Raw genomic sequence first — 18432 nt, 5'->3', positions numbered from 1 at the left:
CACCTTTATATTAATAAAGCAAATATGCTACGACCGCACACACGTTTGCGGCGCCCGTGGTCCAGCCTAGCGTTGCGTATAGGCAAAAAAAATAAAAATTCTATTCGCTCCACCGCGTGTCGACTGTTTCATGTGTCAATAATTGATCGCCGGGCGGCTGGAAAAAGGTTGTGCGTTTAGTTTTAGGTTTCAATGTTTTTTTATTAATTAAACAGTTTGATAAAATTGTGTAAAGAACAGGTTGGTCGTGTAAAAGGCGCCCGTCGTGCGGGATCCCTGCACGGGACGTCGGCGTCGCACGAAAGAGGAACGGCTGGCGGCCGGCGGCGCGTGGAGGGTGTGGAGGGGATGCGGCAGCGAGTGCCGCTGTCCCGCGGAGGCACCTACCTCCGAGATCGACGCGTCAGTCGCTACCAGTACGGGACAGCCCGGCATCTCGACGTGCTCGCTGCTCGCCGTTCACAGCACGCACGCACGCTCGACACGAGAAACACGCGCGCACACCACACTCGCACCGAAAACTTTTTCCGCGCAAGCGGCCCGAAACCAATTAAAAGTAGCGGGTAGCGTAGCGCGCGCGCGCTCGCCGCGTGTAAACAACAGGTGACTGTATTCTGCAAACGCCGGCGCCGATGCTCACCGACCGCGGATTGAGACGTGCAAAACTGTGTGACATGCTTGACACTAGCGGCAAGCCGCCCGCGACACCCGCGGGCAAGAAGGCGATGAAGCGTAAGGCTAGCGCCGGCATCGGCCGTCGATCCGAGCAGAACAATAACGTCAAGCGGGCGCACTTGTCAATCGATAGCAGAGATGAGATGTTTGCTGCCTATCAACCGTGGGTCATCCAGACGTACGGCGATCTCGCCAAGACCAAAACCATCACGCTGAAGAAGTACGCGCGAATATTGCGCACGCTGCGCGGTGACGAGATTATCAGCGCTGACAACAGCAAGTTTCGCTTCTGGGTGAAGGCGAAAGGCTTTCACATCGGCCGGCCGGCGGGATACGAGGCCAGGCCGGCGGACGCTATCGTCGGACGATATAGCGTTTGCGATGCCGACCGATGCATTCCGCCCGTCAGTGAGAAACTGCAAGGATCAGCCAAGGATCCACCACTTTACGTACCAAACGCACCGTTTAAGGTAAGAATATATGCAGTTTTTTTTTTTTCATTTAGAAACAAAAAACACGTTAGCATAGTTTGTTTTGGTGGAGGCACCAGGCACGTGTTGTGATAAACATGGAAATCTCAACGTCGGCGGCAAAGCCAATATTATTTTAATTTTGCCTCGAGTGTGCTGCCGTGCGCAGCGCGACGGGCGGCAAATCCTTTTAGGAAGCGCGTATAAATTTCAGCGTATCGAAAGCAAAGCGGCGCATCACAAAGAGGTGCGATATTTTGCTTACCCTCGTTCGGGTCGCCGCGAAACCCGGCACCGCCGCCACGATGGGCGCGTGCACAGTGTACAAAGTACGCGTCGAAATTTATTACTATGCCATTCTTACCCTCGGTGAGCAAAATGCACGGATTTATACTGCGTGCCTGCCACTAGAGCAGAGTATTGTTGCACGCAAACAGATTCAGGTACAACTTAAAATTTATCATTTAATCGCTTGAATCATCAAAACTATTTATTTACATTAAGTAAATAATACAAGTCGTGTCGAGTAATGCACCTATGCAATATGATAACTTGGATGGAACAGATTTCAATAATAGTTCTCAACTTGCGCGGCATCGCCAAAGCAGCGGAAGCGCGAACAGATAAATGCGCTTATTACTGAAGCGTGCTCACGCGACTAGCACGTATGCGCTCCTCATGTGCTCATACTCAATTCGGTATCTCCTGCTACGCTGCTCGTCGGTCGTCACAAAGAGACACACGCTGCTGTTTCTCCTGCCGCAGCCGCGTCGGATCGCAGATGCGGGCTGGCAGGCGGGCCTCTGTGTGTGACTAAAAGGAAAGAGGCGCGTTGCGCTGCCGCCGGCTGATGACTGTAGACTTTGTCACCCACACCAGCGACGCAACACCGCACGCGGCACGACGATGACATCGTCGTCCCCCATTGCGCCCCAGCAAAGCATAGCGCGCGCGGTAGCGGAGGCAGCGATGCTTTCTGCCACTTAACCGTCTCTCCCTTGTGCCGGGCGCGGTGCGGATGAAGAAAGCGAAGCGAGAGCGCCTGGGAGTACTGCTTCCATAGCTTCTACAGCTTCCACTTCAATTTGATTCCCCCATATATCGATTTATTCAAGGTGGTAGCATTTCGAGGCACGACCGAATTAAAAGCCGAAAGCGAAAATCGTAAAAGAAAACACTATCGATGTGTGTTGACATTTTTTGTAGTGTGTTAAATGGCTGAATTCACACCCTTTGAATTTTAATAATTTCTGGTGTGGTTGGCGTGTTTTCGGATGATGCGCGCGCTCGTGAAAAATATCGCAACAACGGCATAAAATTCATATTTACATTATATCGCTTTTCCGCCTGCCGGCGCTCGCGTGGCGCAGCAAATTTCTCCCTAAAGCGGCGCAAAATGCCAATACTGTGCGCGACCACAATTATTACGTCATCCGAGGCGTAATCGGCGTGCATGTGCGCGCGTGGGCCACGCTCCGCACTGAGACGGATTTACGCTCTTCGGCGCGAGCGTGTGTGTGGTCATACACGCGGCAATTAAACCCGCAGCGGCGTTCAGATTGCGCGTATAACGCACGCAGCCGGTCGGACCATCGCGGGCCATCGTTTATATTCTTTATAAAGATAAACACGACGACGACGCGGCGTTTGCCGTTTCCACCTGTGATGGGTCGGCCGGGTCTTTGTCGCAATAGTGCGCGGGATTCTCTTGGGTCTCGAAACTTCTAAGCACCTGTTTGACTTTACTTTTAATGGTCTCGGGGACGTGTGCGCTCCGGTGAGAATTGCGCCGATATCGCAAGCGCCGCACACCAATTATTTAATTTTTATTGCAAAACTTTTCGATTTTATTTTATTTGTCATATATTTTATGCAACAGAACGAAACTATTTTCGGTGGCGGTAATAAATCTGCAATTGATACGATTTAATGCAAAACGTCGGAACAAAGAAACTAGAGCGCACAACACTGGCGGCGGATTACGGGCGAGCACAAAATTTGAATATCGAAGCTAAATTGCTCTCGGTGTCCGTGGCGCACGAACGCGCGGAGGGTTCGCCCCGAGTGCGCGACGCCCGCACTCCGCTTTCCGGCTGAGGGCGGCGGAGGGTTAGGTCGAGCGCTGCCGGCGGTGGGTGGCTTGTCGGTAGTAAGTGCCGCGCGTCGGCACGGGAAAAGCGAAAACCGACCCCGTTTTCGCTACCTACTCACGCACACACGCCCGCCGTCACTCGAAGTTTTGCAAGCAGCAGTAGCAGCGGCGGCGAATGCTCTGATGTATATCTGTATATACGACGGTGGCGGCAGCAACGGAGGCGGCGTTACCTTTTCCGACAATAACTCCGCGCTGCCGAGATATTCCGCTCCAGCCGGCAACGCGGCAAAAATGGAATTACGTTACACATTAAAATGTATTAATCATACGCTTTGATGAAACGAGCGCCGCCGCCGCCGCCACCGAGTTCGGCGCCCGGGCCTTGTCTGGCAAAGGCGGCGCGCGTGGTTTCTTAACTCCTTTTGTTTGCGGCGAGACTGGAAAACCGGATAGAGAATTCTGCGCCAAATATCATCAAGCGCACACAGTTCTGGAAACTAGAATAATGTCTGTGTTTATTTTTTTCCGTTCGGATTTTATCCGCGCCGAAATGCAGAACTAATGACGCATCAAGTAAAGAAGCGAAACTAAGCCCAAGTTAATCTAGATTGGTGGCGGTTTGCCATGCGGTTTCTGAAACTCTGGGTGTTAATAGCCGAGGACGCACAAGTGACAGGCATGGTGGTAGCAGTGGCGGCAGCAACGGCAGCGTTAATACAGTGCGGGTGACAGATCGATGTTCATATAAATGGCCCCGTCGGATGTGGAGCTCAGCCCGCCCGGTGGTGGTGCGTTGGCCTCGTTATCGGCTTCTCGAGCGTCGTCTTGGTTAATCACCCGTGTGCACCGCTTTCCGTTCGCTGCTACATCGATAGTTTGGGAAAGAAAAATAATTTCTCAACTTAACATATTCTTCTTCAGATATTCCTCCGCGTGCAATAAGGTAGCCGACGTAATAAGGCCGATTATCACCCTCGGTTTGCAGCTGTATTTGTCGAAAAGCGAGGAATCGGAATACGTGATAATCAAGTGTTATATCAGCCTACGGTGTACTCCGTATGCGGCCCACATAAAGCAAGCGAGTGCGCGCCGTCAGAGATGGAAGCATCAGTAAGCATTCCGCATCTGGAATCCGCACTATCTTTTCATAAAGTCGCGGTGCGATGGCGGCGGCAGGCGGTGTGGCCTGGTGTGAGTGTACGAAGCGAGCGTCTGGCGGCGGGCGACGTCAGCGTCGAAGCGCAAATCCCCCTTTTCGACGAGCGCGCGGCACAAACATCCAACTGTGTGGGTGAGCGCGAGGCGGGCGCGATTCTTGTGTGCGTCGTGTACGTGTCGGGGCGCCGTCGCCGTCATTTCATGAATGAGAGCGCCTAAAGCCTCGGGCGCCGATACGCGCCGCGGCTTCCGCCCGTAATCTCCGAAAGCTGCGCGGCGAGCAGCGGCACGGAGCCGGGGAGCCCTTCGCGCGTCGTTCCGAGGCGGTTACAACGCGACTCGCGCTCGACGCCAGTTAACGCTCGTTACGGGCGACGACTAACGGGAACAGACTGCCGGTGTCGGTGCCGCTTCGAACGATACACGTGCCCATAAACCCACTATACTTATCGATTTCTTTCCTCTGCGCTCGATGAACAACTTTTTTTTTTGCGGTTCTTGTTTTTATCTCGGACGCAAAGTGCGCAAATTACACACACACCTATATATCGATAAACGACGGCCGACATTGCCGCCAGTCGGGGGCTATCATCCCGAGAGATGAAATAGTCGGCGCGCGATAACTGATCTGGCTATCAGAACACGTAGCGTGCGGAGGTCTTCTCGGGTACTGTTGAGTGTTTGCCCACTCGAAATCGTTCTTCCAACAACAATTTCCGACCATCTACAATTCCACACGCTGCGCTAGCCATCGGTCTTGTTAGCATTGCCGACAGATGCGACGGCACTTGATCGAAGACGTAGTTTTATTCGCGAGCCGGCAACGATTTTATTATCAATTCCTAGGCGAGCGCTTCCGACGCATTAAAATACACTTTCCGTGTACGCGCGTACAGGAACTCATTTCGTATACGAAAATGAGATTAATGTATTCGCGTAGCGGCAGCGAGTTGTGTCTTTCGGGGCCGGATGCGCGAGACGCCTGCGATTTTTCCATGAATTTTCCAAACGTGCTAGTCCCACGAGTGGGAAAATCAACGGAATCCCGCAGCACACGAAACGCGCACAGTCGAATAACATCGCGCCGCGGCTTCCGAATCGATTTTATGTATAACACGTTGCGATGCGAGCGCGTATTTTTTACGCAATTATTTCGTATGGATATGTTCGTTATGAGAATCGAATCAGGAAAAATGCGAAAATCCACTTTTCAAATTCCACGCGTATTTTCGCAAAAATATGCCAGCGTGTAGCGTAAAATCCACCCGCTAGCATTGAAGCGTGACTAATTAGTTGCCAGGAGCTAATAAAAAGGCTGGGATCTGCATTGTGCGCGCGCCGCGAGATTTCGCACAATGGCGTTAAGATTATAGTAATTTAGCATCGGGCGGACTATCTGATTCGGAGTAATCTGCCCAGCGTCGCGCGGAAAAACGAAAAGCAGGCTAAGGCCACGCACAACACAACGACGCTGCGAACAACGACGTTAATCGCTCAATAATTGCCGCCGACTTGCCGACGCATATTTGCTATTATACAACACGCAACTTTTCCTACCTTCTTCCCGCATTAGCTCATTAAAGTTTATTCAGTTTATTTCCCGAAATAGTCGGTTGCGGGCTCCATCAGGTTGTCAAGTCTTGTTCTATTGCCGCCATAACTGCTTACTAAAGTGACGCACCCGGAAAATAAGGATAAATGAGCTGCAATCGAAACGCGACGGGTTGTTAGGGTGAACGCGCGCGTTTGCTCGTCCTGCCGGGTTCGTCGGGGCAGATGTCTCACCCGGTTCGGTCGTTCGTGAAAGATATAAAGTACACCGGCCCGACTCGGGGAATAATTAGAGCGAGCCAAAGGTTCAAGCGGCAAGGTCCCGGGTTTGGGATGCTTTGAGTGAATTTGACTTTCTCGTCGCACACGCAAACACGCGATTTGGACATCTTCATGATTGACTTGGCTTTATGATTTTTCTAGTTCTGATTCGGATTCAAACGAAACGAGGTATTTATTAGTGACGACTGCGAAGAAGTCAGAGAATTCCAATTTTGAAGTGTTTCCGATGATTTTTGTTGTTTGGCGTCTCGAGGCACAAACAAAAAGGTCTCGCAGATATCCGCCGGTGGAGCGGCGCGCCATAGACGCAATATCCGCCGTCGCCGAGCGTGTCATTAGGGAGAGGATTGGAGCCGCCGCCCGATTAGATTATCACCGGCGCGACTACGGCACGCCATCGCATTGTCGTTGCCGCCACCGACAAGCGCACGCGTCTCGTTTCGATCGCCGCCGGCGGGCATCGCTTCGTCTCCCGTGAACTTGTTGGCACGCAGTCGCACGTTATTAGGACGCCGATGTTGAATACAATGCATTTCCTACTTTGTCCCAAACGGAGTTTTACAACAAATTTTTTTTTGCCGACGAATTCCAACTTTTAAATTGAACTGTCAGAAAATCTTTGATTTTCACATGTGTCTTTTTGGATTTTATTCTTGTTTACGAATGCGATATATTTTGACTAAAACCGAAATTATTTATCACGGTCATTGCGGTGGGCATTGAACATTGGAAGGTATGTCCGGGTAAAATCGATTTGAATCGTACGTATTGCGCCGCACGTACTTAAACAATTCGTGTTTCCGACAGGTCGGTGAGTCGTGTGCACGTCCGGTAGGTTTTTAAACACGATGGCGGCTGCGGCGTCCAGCGGCAGCAAACAACGCCGAAAATGCGATACGTGCGTCGAGAGCCATTTAGATAGATGGCCTCGGCTTCGCCGGTTGACATGCTCCATTACGTGTGGCCCGTAATCCGATATCGCGGCGTGTGTGCGTGCGTCGCACAAGAGCGACGGCGGCGGCAGGCGGTGAGCGGCCGCTCCCAAACATGTCATAACGAAACCGTTCCTACTGGAACCGTCATCCGGAGAGATCGAGCGATAGTCGATGCGAAAAAAAAAACCCAGCTAGTTACGCATCGTCGAATTTCGAAATATGCATGTGCGCTTTATGTTTTCCTTTTATTTTTTTAAATACCCAACACATCAAGCATTGTTTCGGCGAAATTTGCGAGGTTAATTATTTTGTCGGATGAATTTAACACCACAGTTCTCCGGCTCGATTTTCGGCGGGACGTTACTTCAGGCCGGGAGCTTATCTTGCGCACGTATCAACGAACGAGCGTTTCGAATTGATGACGGCCATCAAGTTTATGGAGGCGGTGTGGAAGACAAGACGCGTCGAGAGCGCGCGGCTAAAATACGAGCAATAAAAATCTCCACATGTCTCTTTATCGTTGCGCCGGAACCACTGCGTATGTTGCTGCGCATGATGTTTATATCTGTGTGTGTGTGTGCACCAAAGTAACGGCATGCCGTGTGTGCGCATCCGAAGCAATTGTTAATTAAAAGCGAAACGTATTTAATCTCCGACGTAAATGTCGCGCGCAGACGTGCCGGCGAGACTGTCTTAGGCGAACGGGCCGAAGGCGGCAGCAGTGTCGGCCCCCCCGGGAAAGGGAAGGTGATTAACATCTCGCAACAAGTTGTTAATAAATCAGAAGGATATCATCGCATACGCGCGCACCGGCCCAGCGATGCATATTATACAGGAAATAACTTCCATAACATCAAGGACACTGCGCGATTCTTTTACATGCAATAAATGATCTTTTAATGTTTTAATCACCAGTGCATGGACACGAACGGAATGTTTGCTAAACTATTATTAAATGCATCGCGTGCATTCACTAGCATAATGCACGGATAGCACCCTAGGTCCCCGGGGTTTAATATCACACGCCATGCGTCCGAAATCATTTATCAAGTCATATTATTAGAATTGACATCACGGAACGCCGCGCGGGCATAACGATGAACATTCACTACGTGACCATTAAAGCGGCGCGGCCGTGTAATCAACACGAGCGCACTTGCATTCGAGGGTCCCGCTGGTCTCGCTTTCACCCAGGCACACAGACGCATATCGAAAAATGGCCGGTGCTTAATTATACATCTGCCGCGCGGTTACATAACTGGACGGATTTCTAAATGTCGATTTGCATCCGATATCTTATCTGCGCGGTGTACGTTATACTTGAATAGAGAGATGACATTATAGTGGTGTGGAGTATTTATGCAGCGTGATAATGACTTACAACGAGCTGAATATGTGAAAGAAATGGCCGGGTTGGTGCTCTGGAGCTGGCGCTGCATTTATTATTTATCGAGGCGCGCGCGGTACGCCGACACGTTTCGAGCGGGCGGGCGGCTTTCGGACCCGACGTGTTCGCCGAACAATGCATCCGCGTCGAGCGCGCGGCGGTAATGGGACGCCCGTTGTAGGAATTTCAGAGGCCGCGAGCGCGCGCGGGCCATTCGTGGAACAAAGAGGGCCGACGCTGAGACAGACGGTCGCCGCACATCTGCCGCAGCGGGAATGCTAATAGCGGAAGGGACCCACACCACGCGAACCGAACCCGAGCGTCGAGGACCCGCGTTTTCTGTATCACGTATCGTTCGCGCATCGCCGCTTCCCGCATCTATTTCGTCAGTCGTCGCCGCCGCCGCCTTCACCTCTGCTAACTTTCACGATGTAAAAGCGTGCAAATATTTTTACAATTTTACTTCCAATGTCGGAGTGTAATACAAGAAGAAAAGAAAGGAAAAAGACAAGATTGGGAGCTTTACCAATCGCGATGAGATTGACAATTGACACTTGGCAATTATTGCCATTTTTTTAGAATTCAAAATTTTTGTTGTCTGCAATTCGATTATGTAATTAACACCTAGTGTCGCCTGTGTCTTTTGTCTGGTTGGAACGTGATAAAAGAAGTGCAGACTACACGATGCACGCTTCCTCGTCGTTGCGTTTTTTTTTCCTCTTCGTTTTGGAAAGCTCCACGGCGCGTCCTTTGAATTATGCCACGGGCCGTCGACCACAGATACGACACAACACACGCGTTCTCTCGCGCGCGCGCTCGCACGCTTAGATTATGCACGGCACCGTGCGCTGAATATGGGCGCCGATGCGAACGCCGACCCACAGTATGCGGAAGCTAATGAGATAGAGAGCCGGCCGGCGCGCGATGATCACGGCTACCGCAGCCGCTCGTCACCTGCGAGCGCGACGAGGACGCCGAGCAAACACAGCCGAACTGCTGGCGCGCTTCGCGCAATAAAGATAAGGCTAGTGTGCGGGGCCGCGTTTATGGGCCGGCGTATAATGAGGAGGATAAAGTCGGCGCACCGCGTGTGCATGCCGGGGCCCCGAGAGCACGAAGCGGGATCATTAGTGCCGAGAGCGGGCCTGCATCAATCAGTCATCACGCTATTCCTTTCCAGCGCGCTTTCCACCGTCGACGAACGCGCGCCGTGTCCGCCCGAGCAGCGAGCGTGCTGTTACGGTGGAAATTAATGATGGACAACTCGCGCCGCACACGTTCGCCTTCCTTTCTCCATCAGAGATGGGTGCTATCTTTTTTAACGAGAGTGTGCTTCCATCTTTTTTGGCTCCCACCCGACATTTTCTTCCGATTGTTACAAATGTCTACGGTGTCTTTTATTATTATTATAAACGGGAAACATTCTTTCTTTTACTTTCGCTATTTCATAATTGTATGGACTATGCACTATGCAGGCGATTGCATAAAATCAGTATTCTAGTATTGATGCAGAGATTTTCCTTTGAATCCTTTGACGGACTGGTGACAAATGCGAAATTGATGGTACGCCACCAGTGATTGCTTTATAATTGTCGCAAAAACAGAACATGATTAATAATGCACGCCATGGTTAATAACGCAATTAATTTGGTGTCATCATCAATAAGACATAACTGTGTGCATCGATAAACAGGGCATAAACATGGATTCATCTCGGTTGCGCTGATTTATCAAGGCCGAATGCGCATTGTTTGGTATTCAACTTGTCATCTCGTGAATTTCGCTAGGGACACGTGATGATAGTGAGAGTGGTTCGTGAATCGTATCGCCGGTGTTGTTTTTTAGCATTTCTGTTGATGATTTGGGCAGCCATCGCTTATTGTTAGTATTATTATTATTATTTTGGTAGGAAATGAGGGAAAGGTACGTTGTGCGAAGCTCAATGCGGAACGCATAGCCGTCGGTGATCGTTGTGTATTCCGCATTCGAGTATATGTACTCCGTATATTCCACTATTCCAGGTCGGTTTATTCGATACTGTGTGCGCCTCGTGTGCTGCTATGCATGAACGCGGGCTGCCTCGGGCGTGCACACGCACGGAAGCGTGAGGGCGGCGAGGGAGGGCGGGTGACATGACACAGGGTCCTGTTTGTGTGCGCCGACATCGTTCGGCGCCATGCCGAGAACTCTGCTCAAATGCCTCACTCCCTCCTCCCCCAGGAGACAACAGTTGGAGCTGCGCCGCTAGAATTAAGTATGCGCTATAAAAATGGAATAAGTAAAATAGTAAAAACGACATTAAAATTGCCGCCTCGCGGAGACAAAGGCCGGAGCGCGCAGATCCCATCTAATTCCACAAAAAGGGAGAAAGCGTCCCGCCGACGACGACCTGCCGAACAGTAGGCTCGCGTGCGCGCCCTCGCTCGTTAGACAATCGGGAGCGTCGCTTGCAATATTAATGTGAAAGAGACAGCTCATCCAACACCACGCTTCGTTTCTCCGTTCTTTCGTAGCTTCGAAACTCGGAAAATGTTTGCCGGAGTGGAAACGAACGCCAAAAGGCGTGGAACAAGGAAAATGTTTGAAGAAACTCCCCAAAACGTTACTAATTATTGCTATGCCGAATTCCCACGGGCGCGTTTTTTATTCATCATCAGGAGGTGAACGCCACCGAAAACGCGTAATTATTCTAGCGTATTCCGAGTTTGCTGCGGGAAAACACTCCTACACTTCGACTTCAATCGCGATATGCAGTATAAGATCGTTTGCGTAACACGAGACTTTCGGAACTGGCGCGGCGCGGGTTCGAGATGGTAGTAAACAGAGCAATCGCCGCTAATGTTTTGTAGCGCGTCCATTTATTCAACCCCTTTGCGGAGCGTCTAGTAGAAATGATTGATCGAACGCTTGGAGCAATCGGCCATTTGGCAAAACCGCGCACAGTAGCCCCTCGGTTCGCACTTCGCATCTCGGCGTCCGTCGCTCGTCGTCGAGAGGGCAATTTGGTGAGGAAGCAACGGGCCGACGGTGTGTGGCGCGCGGACCGCACGAACATCCGACCCATCCAAACGGTCGATAGCGCGCGCCTGACTGCGGTCTGCAACCGCAGCATATCCAATCATTAACCTCGAAATTTCCCATTTTCCCAACTATGCGATGCCGCTTAGTATGCCTAACTTCTTTATCGGGGCCGCGTGCACATCGCGTATTATTATGAATGCGCGCACTCGACGAGCATGTGACGTTGTTCGGTTTGTGATCGTGTCGTATTGTGTATTCAGAGCGCGTGCATGGATAACGAGCGTGAAATTTATAATTAAGATTTTCTCTTTTTCGTCGAATACATGCTGTTGACGTGAATTTTTCACCTGTGGTGTACAACTTGTTGTATTTCCAAGTCAAAGTTTTAATAATTTAACTTGTGGGATTCCACCTACCTAGTTGTGTACTACTGCGTACGCTCAGATGCAACTAGGTGATGATTATCACCGGAATTGTAAAGCGAACATCGGCGGTGGATTCGTGCACGGTCGTGCACAAACAACGCGCCAGGTTTGGTGGTAATAAGCAATTAGCATGCTGAGGAGCGGTAATCCTTTGCCATGTCATCGCGACCCTTGTTATCTCACTTCCATTGCGATCCTGTGCGAGCATCCTGTTTTGCGTTGTATTCCAGTAGCAAACGGGGAAAATTGCTAATGGATTGAGTCATTAAAGCATTTTATTGATTAAGTATAGTTTATGTTTGCGAATAAATGAGTTTGTTTTATTTTTAAAATCGAAATCCATTTAGGGATGTATTTTTTATGGCGAATTAAAATCGATATTATTTTATTCCCATTGCGCATATTCAGATTAGGGTAAAAGATTTATATTGTAGTTTTCCTCCCATACTCTCAAAGTGCATTTCTTTGTGCAGTTGGATCAAGTCCAATATATTTCCTCGGCTTGCAATCCTTATGAAGTTTCAGTTCATGAGAATCTTTTATTAAGATAGCTTTGTTGACAAATATGTCTGCATTTCATGAATAATTTCAATAATGTTAAAACTCGAATCGCGCCTGACTTGCATTATTTGTTGGGCGATTATAAAAAGATTAGTAGTAGCTAGTAGAAAAGTTGGTGGATTATTGGCATCCAATTTATCCGCGCACAAAGTTTTCGTTTCCTCGAAGCGTGAAAAGCGTAGCGCTGGCGCTCAACCCGATGGAAATGGATTTTTTCGCGTGTCGTTAATCTCCTCGCCGGCGCGAAGAAGTGAAATTCTCACTTCCACTCAATTACACCGAGAAATTCCTTTGTGTTTCGGCGCGGTGCGGTGTAGTGCGCAGCGGTTCGAGCAAAAGCATCTCCAATCGCCGACGCGCCGCTCCCACACCGTACCGGGCCTTTGTAGGAACTCGGCAGCCCCGCAAACGGAGCGCGTCCGCGTTTTACAGCCGCGTCACGTAGCGAACAACAACACCGCGCGTGTTCCGGCCTCCGGCGCCCGCTCGACTCTTGACCCAAACCCAAACCCGCGCCATCCCAGCCGTCCCGACTCGGAACTTTCTCTCCGAGATTCAACCGCAAGGGTTGCGAGCACTAGCATGTGGATATTGAGGAAATAAGATTTTTCCTCCGCTGCGAACTCAATTAGCAAGTGAATCGCGTCTAATAAGTCGAGCGACCTACGTAGGAATGAGTCCGACGTCGGCGACAGGAAGTCTGCGAGTGGTTTTAATGATGAGGCCGATGGGATGCAATAACGAAATAAAGTCGGCTGTCGGCCGTCGTCGCGTCGCTTTGTTGCGCCGCAATGTGTGGCACATTATGGCCGGAGTGCGGGCGCGGCCGACACGAAATGCAGGCCGAGGCGGCAGTGCGGTTACGTTTGCTGGAACGGCGGCGACGACGACGGCACGGAAAGCCGTGAGCACGGATCTGACGCCAGATATGTGATTACGGCATCAATTAGAGAGGAGAGGCGACTGGGCAGCCCGCGCGCGCAAAACGAGACTCGTTTACGGCACCGGTCACCGGTCGGCGGCGCACAGCACGCCATCGGTGGACTGAATTAACTATACGCCGATTGATAAACAACTACACTGTTCAAGTACCAACACTATGGTTACACAATTACATTCATCATTCATCATTTCATTTCGATATTTTTGATTATAAATAACTTATTATTATGTCTACGTAAATTTTTGTGCGTTGGATATAGAAATGGTGGAGATTCTCTCCTAATCACATTGATGATGCTTTCACATTTCGCAAGCAGCCGGCAAGCAAGAAGGCAAACGCGACGACGGCTGCAAAACGCGGTTGCCGCACTGACGGCGAGCGGATTACGCATCCGTTAGGACCTGTAGTTTACGTTCGGCTTCTCTCCGGCGCGCTCTACAGGTAATCTCTAATTCTCCACCTGGGATACCAAAATTAAATTAATTTCGGTCAGCTTTAAACTTTGCATCTTCCGACCAACAAGGAAATGGAAATTTTGCAACTGTAGGTGTGCTTGAGTGATGGCTATCTCTTAAATGAGGATCGATATTAGCATACAAAAAGTCTGGTACCTGGGAGTAGGAGCGAAGCGCACACCGCGCTAATGATAGGCGTGCGAGAGTGAAGCCGCGCCGCGTAAGTGCCGACTAACCGCCGCGGTGTTGAACTGCGATCGAGTTCGGGATGTAAAAGCTCTCTCGCCCTGATCATCAGCGAACGCCGGCCGATTGGAGCCAGCGGACGACGTGAATTTACTCGTGTGTGTTTGTGTGTGGATGTGAATGCATCCGCCGTCGAAAGCGGAAACGGAGTGGTGCGGTCGAGCGCAACAGGTGTCAGTCTATGATCCGAGTAACTACGCGAGGTGCAAGATCCGCGCATCGCCACTATCTCAAAACCAACGTCCACTTACTGTCCGAATATGATTTGATCTTATTGGAAATAAGTTTATTTAAGGCATTGATTTTTGATTTTATTATCACATCTATGAACACAATTCCAAATTTGTCTTGATATCGCAAATCTTAAACTATCTTCTGATATCAATACTTTATCATAATAATTAATATTTCAGACAAATCTAAGAGTAATGTATTGATTTGTGCGTATGTGTTTATTACGTGAACTGAGATACTTTGAAAACTATTTGAAACTTTGTTGAATTAGTTTCATAAGCTTATGTGTGTACTGCTGGCGCCGTCTATGGGTGATAATGTTCACTAGCCATATTCCTCGTTTCTCTTCAGTAGGAAACGTTACTTGTATCAAGTCGCCAGTAGATGGCGCAGTAGGCATTGTCCTGATTTTCCTGGATCGTTGCAAAGCGGGCTTGCGCGTTACGCAATTTCTTATTTAGCCGAATATATTTTATTTCCCTTATTTCGGGGTGTCCGTGAACGGCCGTAACGCTCCAACACGTACGTGCGATAGTAAATTGGGAAAAGGGAATCTCCGAAACGCAAAGGGACCTGTTGATACTACACAGTTATTTAAAAAACAAATAACCACATGTTGATCTATTTGAATTTAAATTAAGCAACTGGACTCGTTATGTAAAGAGCATGAGGTTTTGTTGTCTACATAAACAATTATGTCATTAGGTTGTTGAGTACTGCAAAGTTTGTCGACATGTTCAAAATGTAACGCCGTTTGTATTTCAATTCAAGACTACAATGTAAATTTGGTGCGTTGATGGAATTGCGAATGTCAACCGGACAGCGAACTCGGTGGACGCAAATAACCAGCGCTGCCTTCGGTTTTGTTTGTTTTGATTTTTAAGCGCATTGCTTGGATTGTCAAGGTGTTTATGATATTCTTATCGTGTTATTTTGTCAGTCGATACATGTGCATATAACCTAACGAGCGCAAAATTAGTTGAGAAAATTACTCTCCACGTTTTCTTTTAAATAATCTTTTTTCGGTGCGTGAATAATAACCGTCTTTTCTAAAGAATACTCTGCTGCATCGGTAAGTACTGAAAACAACGCCAAAGCATTTTCAAAGCTGAAACATTTTATATAAAAACCTCGGACTGCCTAGCCCGAGGGAAACAAGCGAAGCAGCAAACGAGCGCTCGCACTTTGAAGGAAAATTTTTACCTTAAAACTAATTAATGCAGTTTTTCTCGGCCGGCTTAGGGTTTCCTTCGAAAGTGACGTCTCGGAGTCGCAATATTAAAGAGTCGCGATTCACAGTTGTAAGCCTGCAAAGAAGAAGCAAAGAGACAGCGCCCGAGACGACGAACGTTTGGTTCTTATTTCATTTGGCATTCGCCGCCGCCGCCCCCGCTGTCGCTCTCAGACTTAGTTATTAGGAGAGTTGCGAGGTGCTCCTACGCGCGCTCGACACGACGCCGCAGCGTGAGAGGGGGATGAGTCATCAAAAGAACGAAATCGAATTTAATTTCGCTCACCTGCGCTCTCGCTTAGCCTACAGCGATATCATACGTATTTATTCGCCGTGGCATTGTTAGCCTAATTGAGTTCATAGTTTCGGAAGTCTAGAGCGAGAGTTTTTCTTCGCATTTTAGTTTTCGGCACGGCATTTTTGGTCGCTTGAAATAATGGGTTTTCGTACATTCGGGTTTTATCTGCACAAAACCATAGTAACCCTGTGGCCGCGCCAGAGGGAGCCATTTTTCCTTTGTGCCTCTCCGGCTCGGTGATATGGCTTGGAGATGGAAAGGTCGGATCCGTCCTAGCGCTCCCAAACCGCCGCCTCGGTCACCTCCACCTCTACCCACGCCTTGCGTTAAGAGGGCTTTCGCTACCCGCCCCGACCGTCGGGTTTTACCCACATCCAGCAGAGTTCTTCGCTGTTCCTGCCGAATCATCCGGGGCTGCGTCGGGTCGGTGTTTCGTCCTTTTTTAGTTCGCATCCCAAGCGTCTCCGCACCCCTACCTATATAGATATATAGTTTGCTGCCATCGCCATTTCCTACGATTCCCAGTGCGCTATTTTAACAAACGGCGTTCCTCCAACAACTCCCCGCTTCAGCTACATGCACGCGGAAAAACGTGCGCATCGCCGCTCACCAATACCATCAGCTGCGGTGAATGTAGGTCAACTATACAGAGGATTAGGCACGTTCATGAAGTTCTTTCTTATGCGTTAGTTATAAAGTGGGAAATTAAAAACGCTTCATTACTTTTATATTCAACCATTAAAGTTCTCTTTTCGTGTTTGTGCTTGCAGAATTCAAATGGCGAAGCAGTGCATCGAAAGGTGGCGATGGTCGAGAATTTTTTCGATATTATTTACAATGTACACGTGGAGTTGGAGGGACGACCCGGGAAACACGCCGGACAAAAGCGTACCTACCGAACGGTAAGTGCAAACTTCGATTTAAAAGTTTAAGTAGAAACAAGAGAATAATAACGTCTGACGTGGAAGGAGTGGCGCGTTGATTATGCGCTGGGTAAATGTATTTCGGCGCTTCTACTTGACATTCGGTGGATTTCGCACGAAGCACCTGTTGATTGTCAATATTTCGACCGCTTTTGTTGCACCGTCGTTCATCGAATTCGCTTTTGTCCCTCAGCCCAGCTCGTTTTTCACGCAGCATTTCATTTCACGTTAACGCGAGTATAAAAGACGACGTTGGAAAAAGGCCTCCACGGTGTGTGCGGGTGTGTGGGGCGAGGTGCATTTATTGAAATGCCATTCGCAATTCTACCTCCCGTTGACAATGTAACAACTATACAAGCAATTGTTTCGCATTCGTTTTGCAGATAACGGAGACGTACGCGTTCCTGCCGCGGGAAGCCGTCACTCGCTTCCTCTTGGGTTGCACCGAATGTCAGAAGCATCCACGCTCCCCGTCGCCCGTCTCGGTGCTGCCGACGCCGAGTCCGAGTCCCACCCTGCCGCTGATAGCGGCGCCGACTGCGTCGCCCGCCGCCACTGCCTCTGCCACAGCATTACCTTCGTTGCCTCACGCCACCCCGGCGCCCGCGCCGGACGCAGAGCCCTCACACACGCCCGTGCCTCACCGAACCGCCACCCCAGTCGACTTATCCCACCCGGCGGCCTTATCTACGCCAAAGGAGAACGATGCTGCCGTCACCCCGCCCCCGCCGCACCACCAGCAGCTGCAGCGGCAACAAAATGGGGAAATATCTCAAAGTCACAGCAAAACCGTCGAACCATTAACAAAGAGCCGAACCCTTGAACCGAAGCGATCGAGCAATCCGTTGGACGTTTGCAATCTACTGACGTCCGCGGATCCGCCGCCACCGTCAAAGACGCCGCCGAAAAAGCGACATCTCAATCATTTATCAGATCAGCAGCCGGCGCGCCGCAACGGAGATGCAATCACATCCACCCCTAAACTTTGGTCGCCAGTGGAGAGCATAGAACGCGAGCGCAGCGAGAACCATCGGCGGCTGGGATTTATGGCCGGCGGGATTGACTATTCGATGCCCATCACCACCACCTACTTGAAATACATGCGCAGTCTTGGCTGCACCGACGAGGACGCGCTCAAGCTCGAGAACAAGAACGTGAGTACGCTCATTGATCATTTTATTCGCGAGGCGATGGCACACTACTTCTATTAACACACAAGCACTAATATTTATTTATTATTTATTTATTTTATTTATTTACACAACTAATAAAACTAACTCATTATTTTATTTACTCTTCGGCGTGCGTTTTTATTTGATTTTCACCTCTATATTGAAGCACTAAGCTTCGTATTAATTGTGAATGTGAGTTCTGGCCTCAAATCACTTGGGTTGTTCCCCGGCAAGGTGAACTATTTTCTTCCCTTGCTACGGATTTATATCTCTATGTATGCGATGGGACAGTCTGAAGGGTATTAACAGCTTCGCAGTCGCCTCCTTCTCGAATATGAAACCCAAACAAACAGCTCGGCCGCAAACACGC

The 18432-nt window shown here is 49.6% G+C and overlaps 1 protein-coding gene across 1 annotated transcript in view; it reads left to right on the top strand.

The window, feature by feature from the left end:
* The first annotated feature begins 458 nt into the window (after positions 1 to 458).
* The window catches only part of LOC135798752 (nucleolar protein 4-like), a 40630-nt gene continuing 22656 nt past the window's right edge, over positions 459 to 18432 (top strand). Inside the window, exons 1-3 of the mRNA XM_065311696.1 lie at positions 459 to 1145; positions 16738 to 16869; positions 17274 to 18044. Of these exons, the coding sequence (XP_065167768.1) occupies positions 633 to 1145; positions 16738 to 16869; positions 17274 to 18044 (1416 nt within the window). The 5' untranslated portion in view covers positions 459 to 632. The remainder of the gene's footprint in view (positions 1146 to 16737; positions 16870 to 17273; positions 18045 to 18432) is intronic.

Source organism: Atheta coriaria, unplaced genomic scaffold, assembly GCF_025399875.1.
Source record: "Atheta coriaria isolate IRGN ID8LTWV9N9 unplaced genomic scaffold, Caltech_Dcor_3.1 hic_scaffold_9_pilon, whole genome shotgun sequence".
NCBI lineage: Eukaryota > Metazoa > Arthropoda > Insecta > Coleoptera > Staphylinidae > Dalotia > Dalotia coriaria.
The sequence above is the reverse complement of the archived record's forward strand: the minus strand, read 5'-3'. Positions and strand labels throughout refer to the sequence as shown.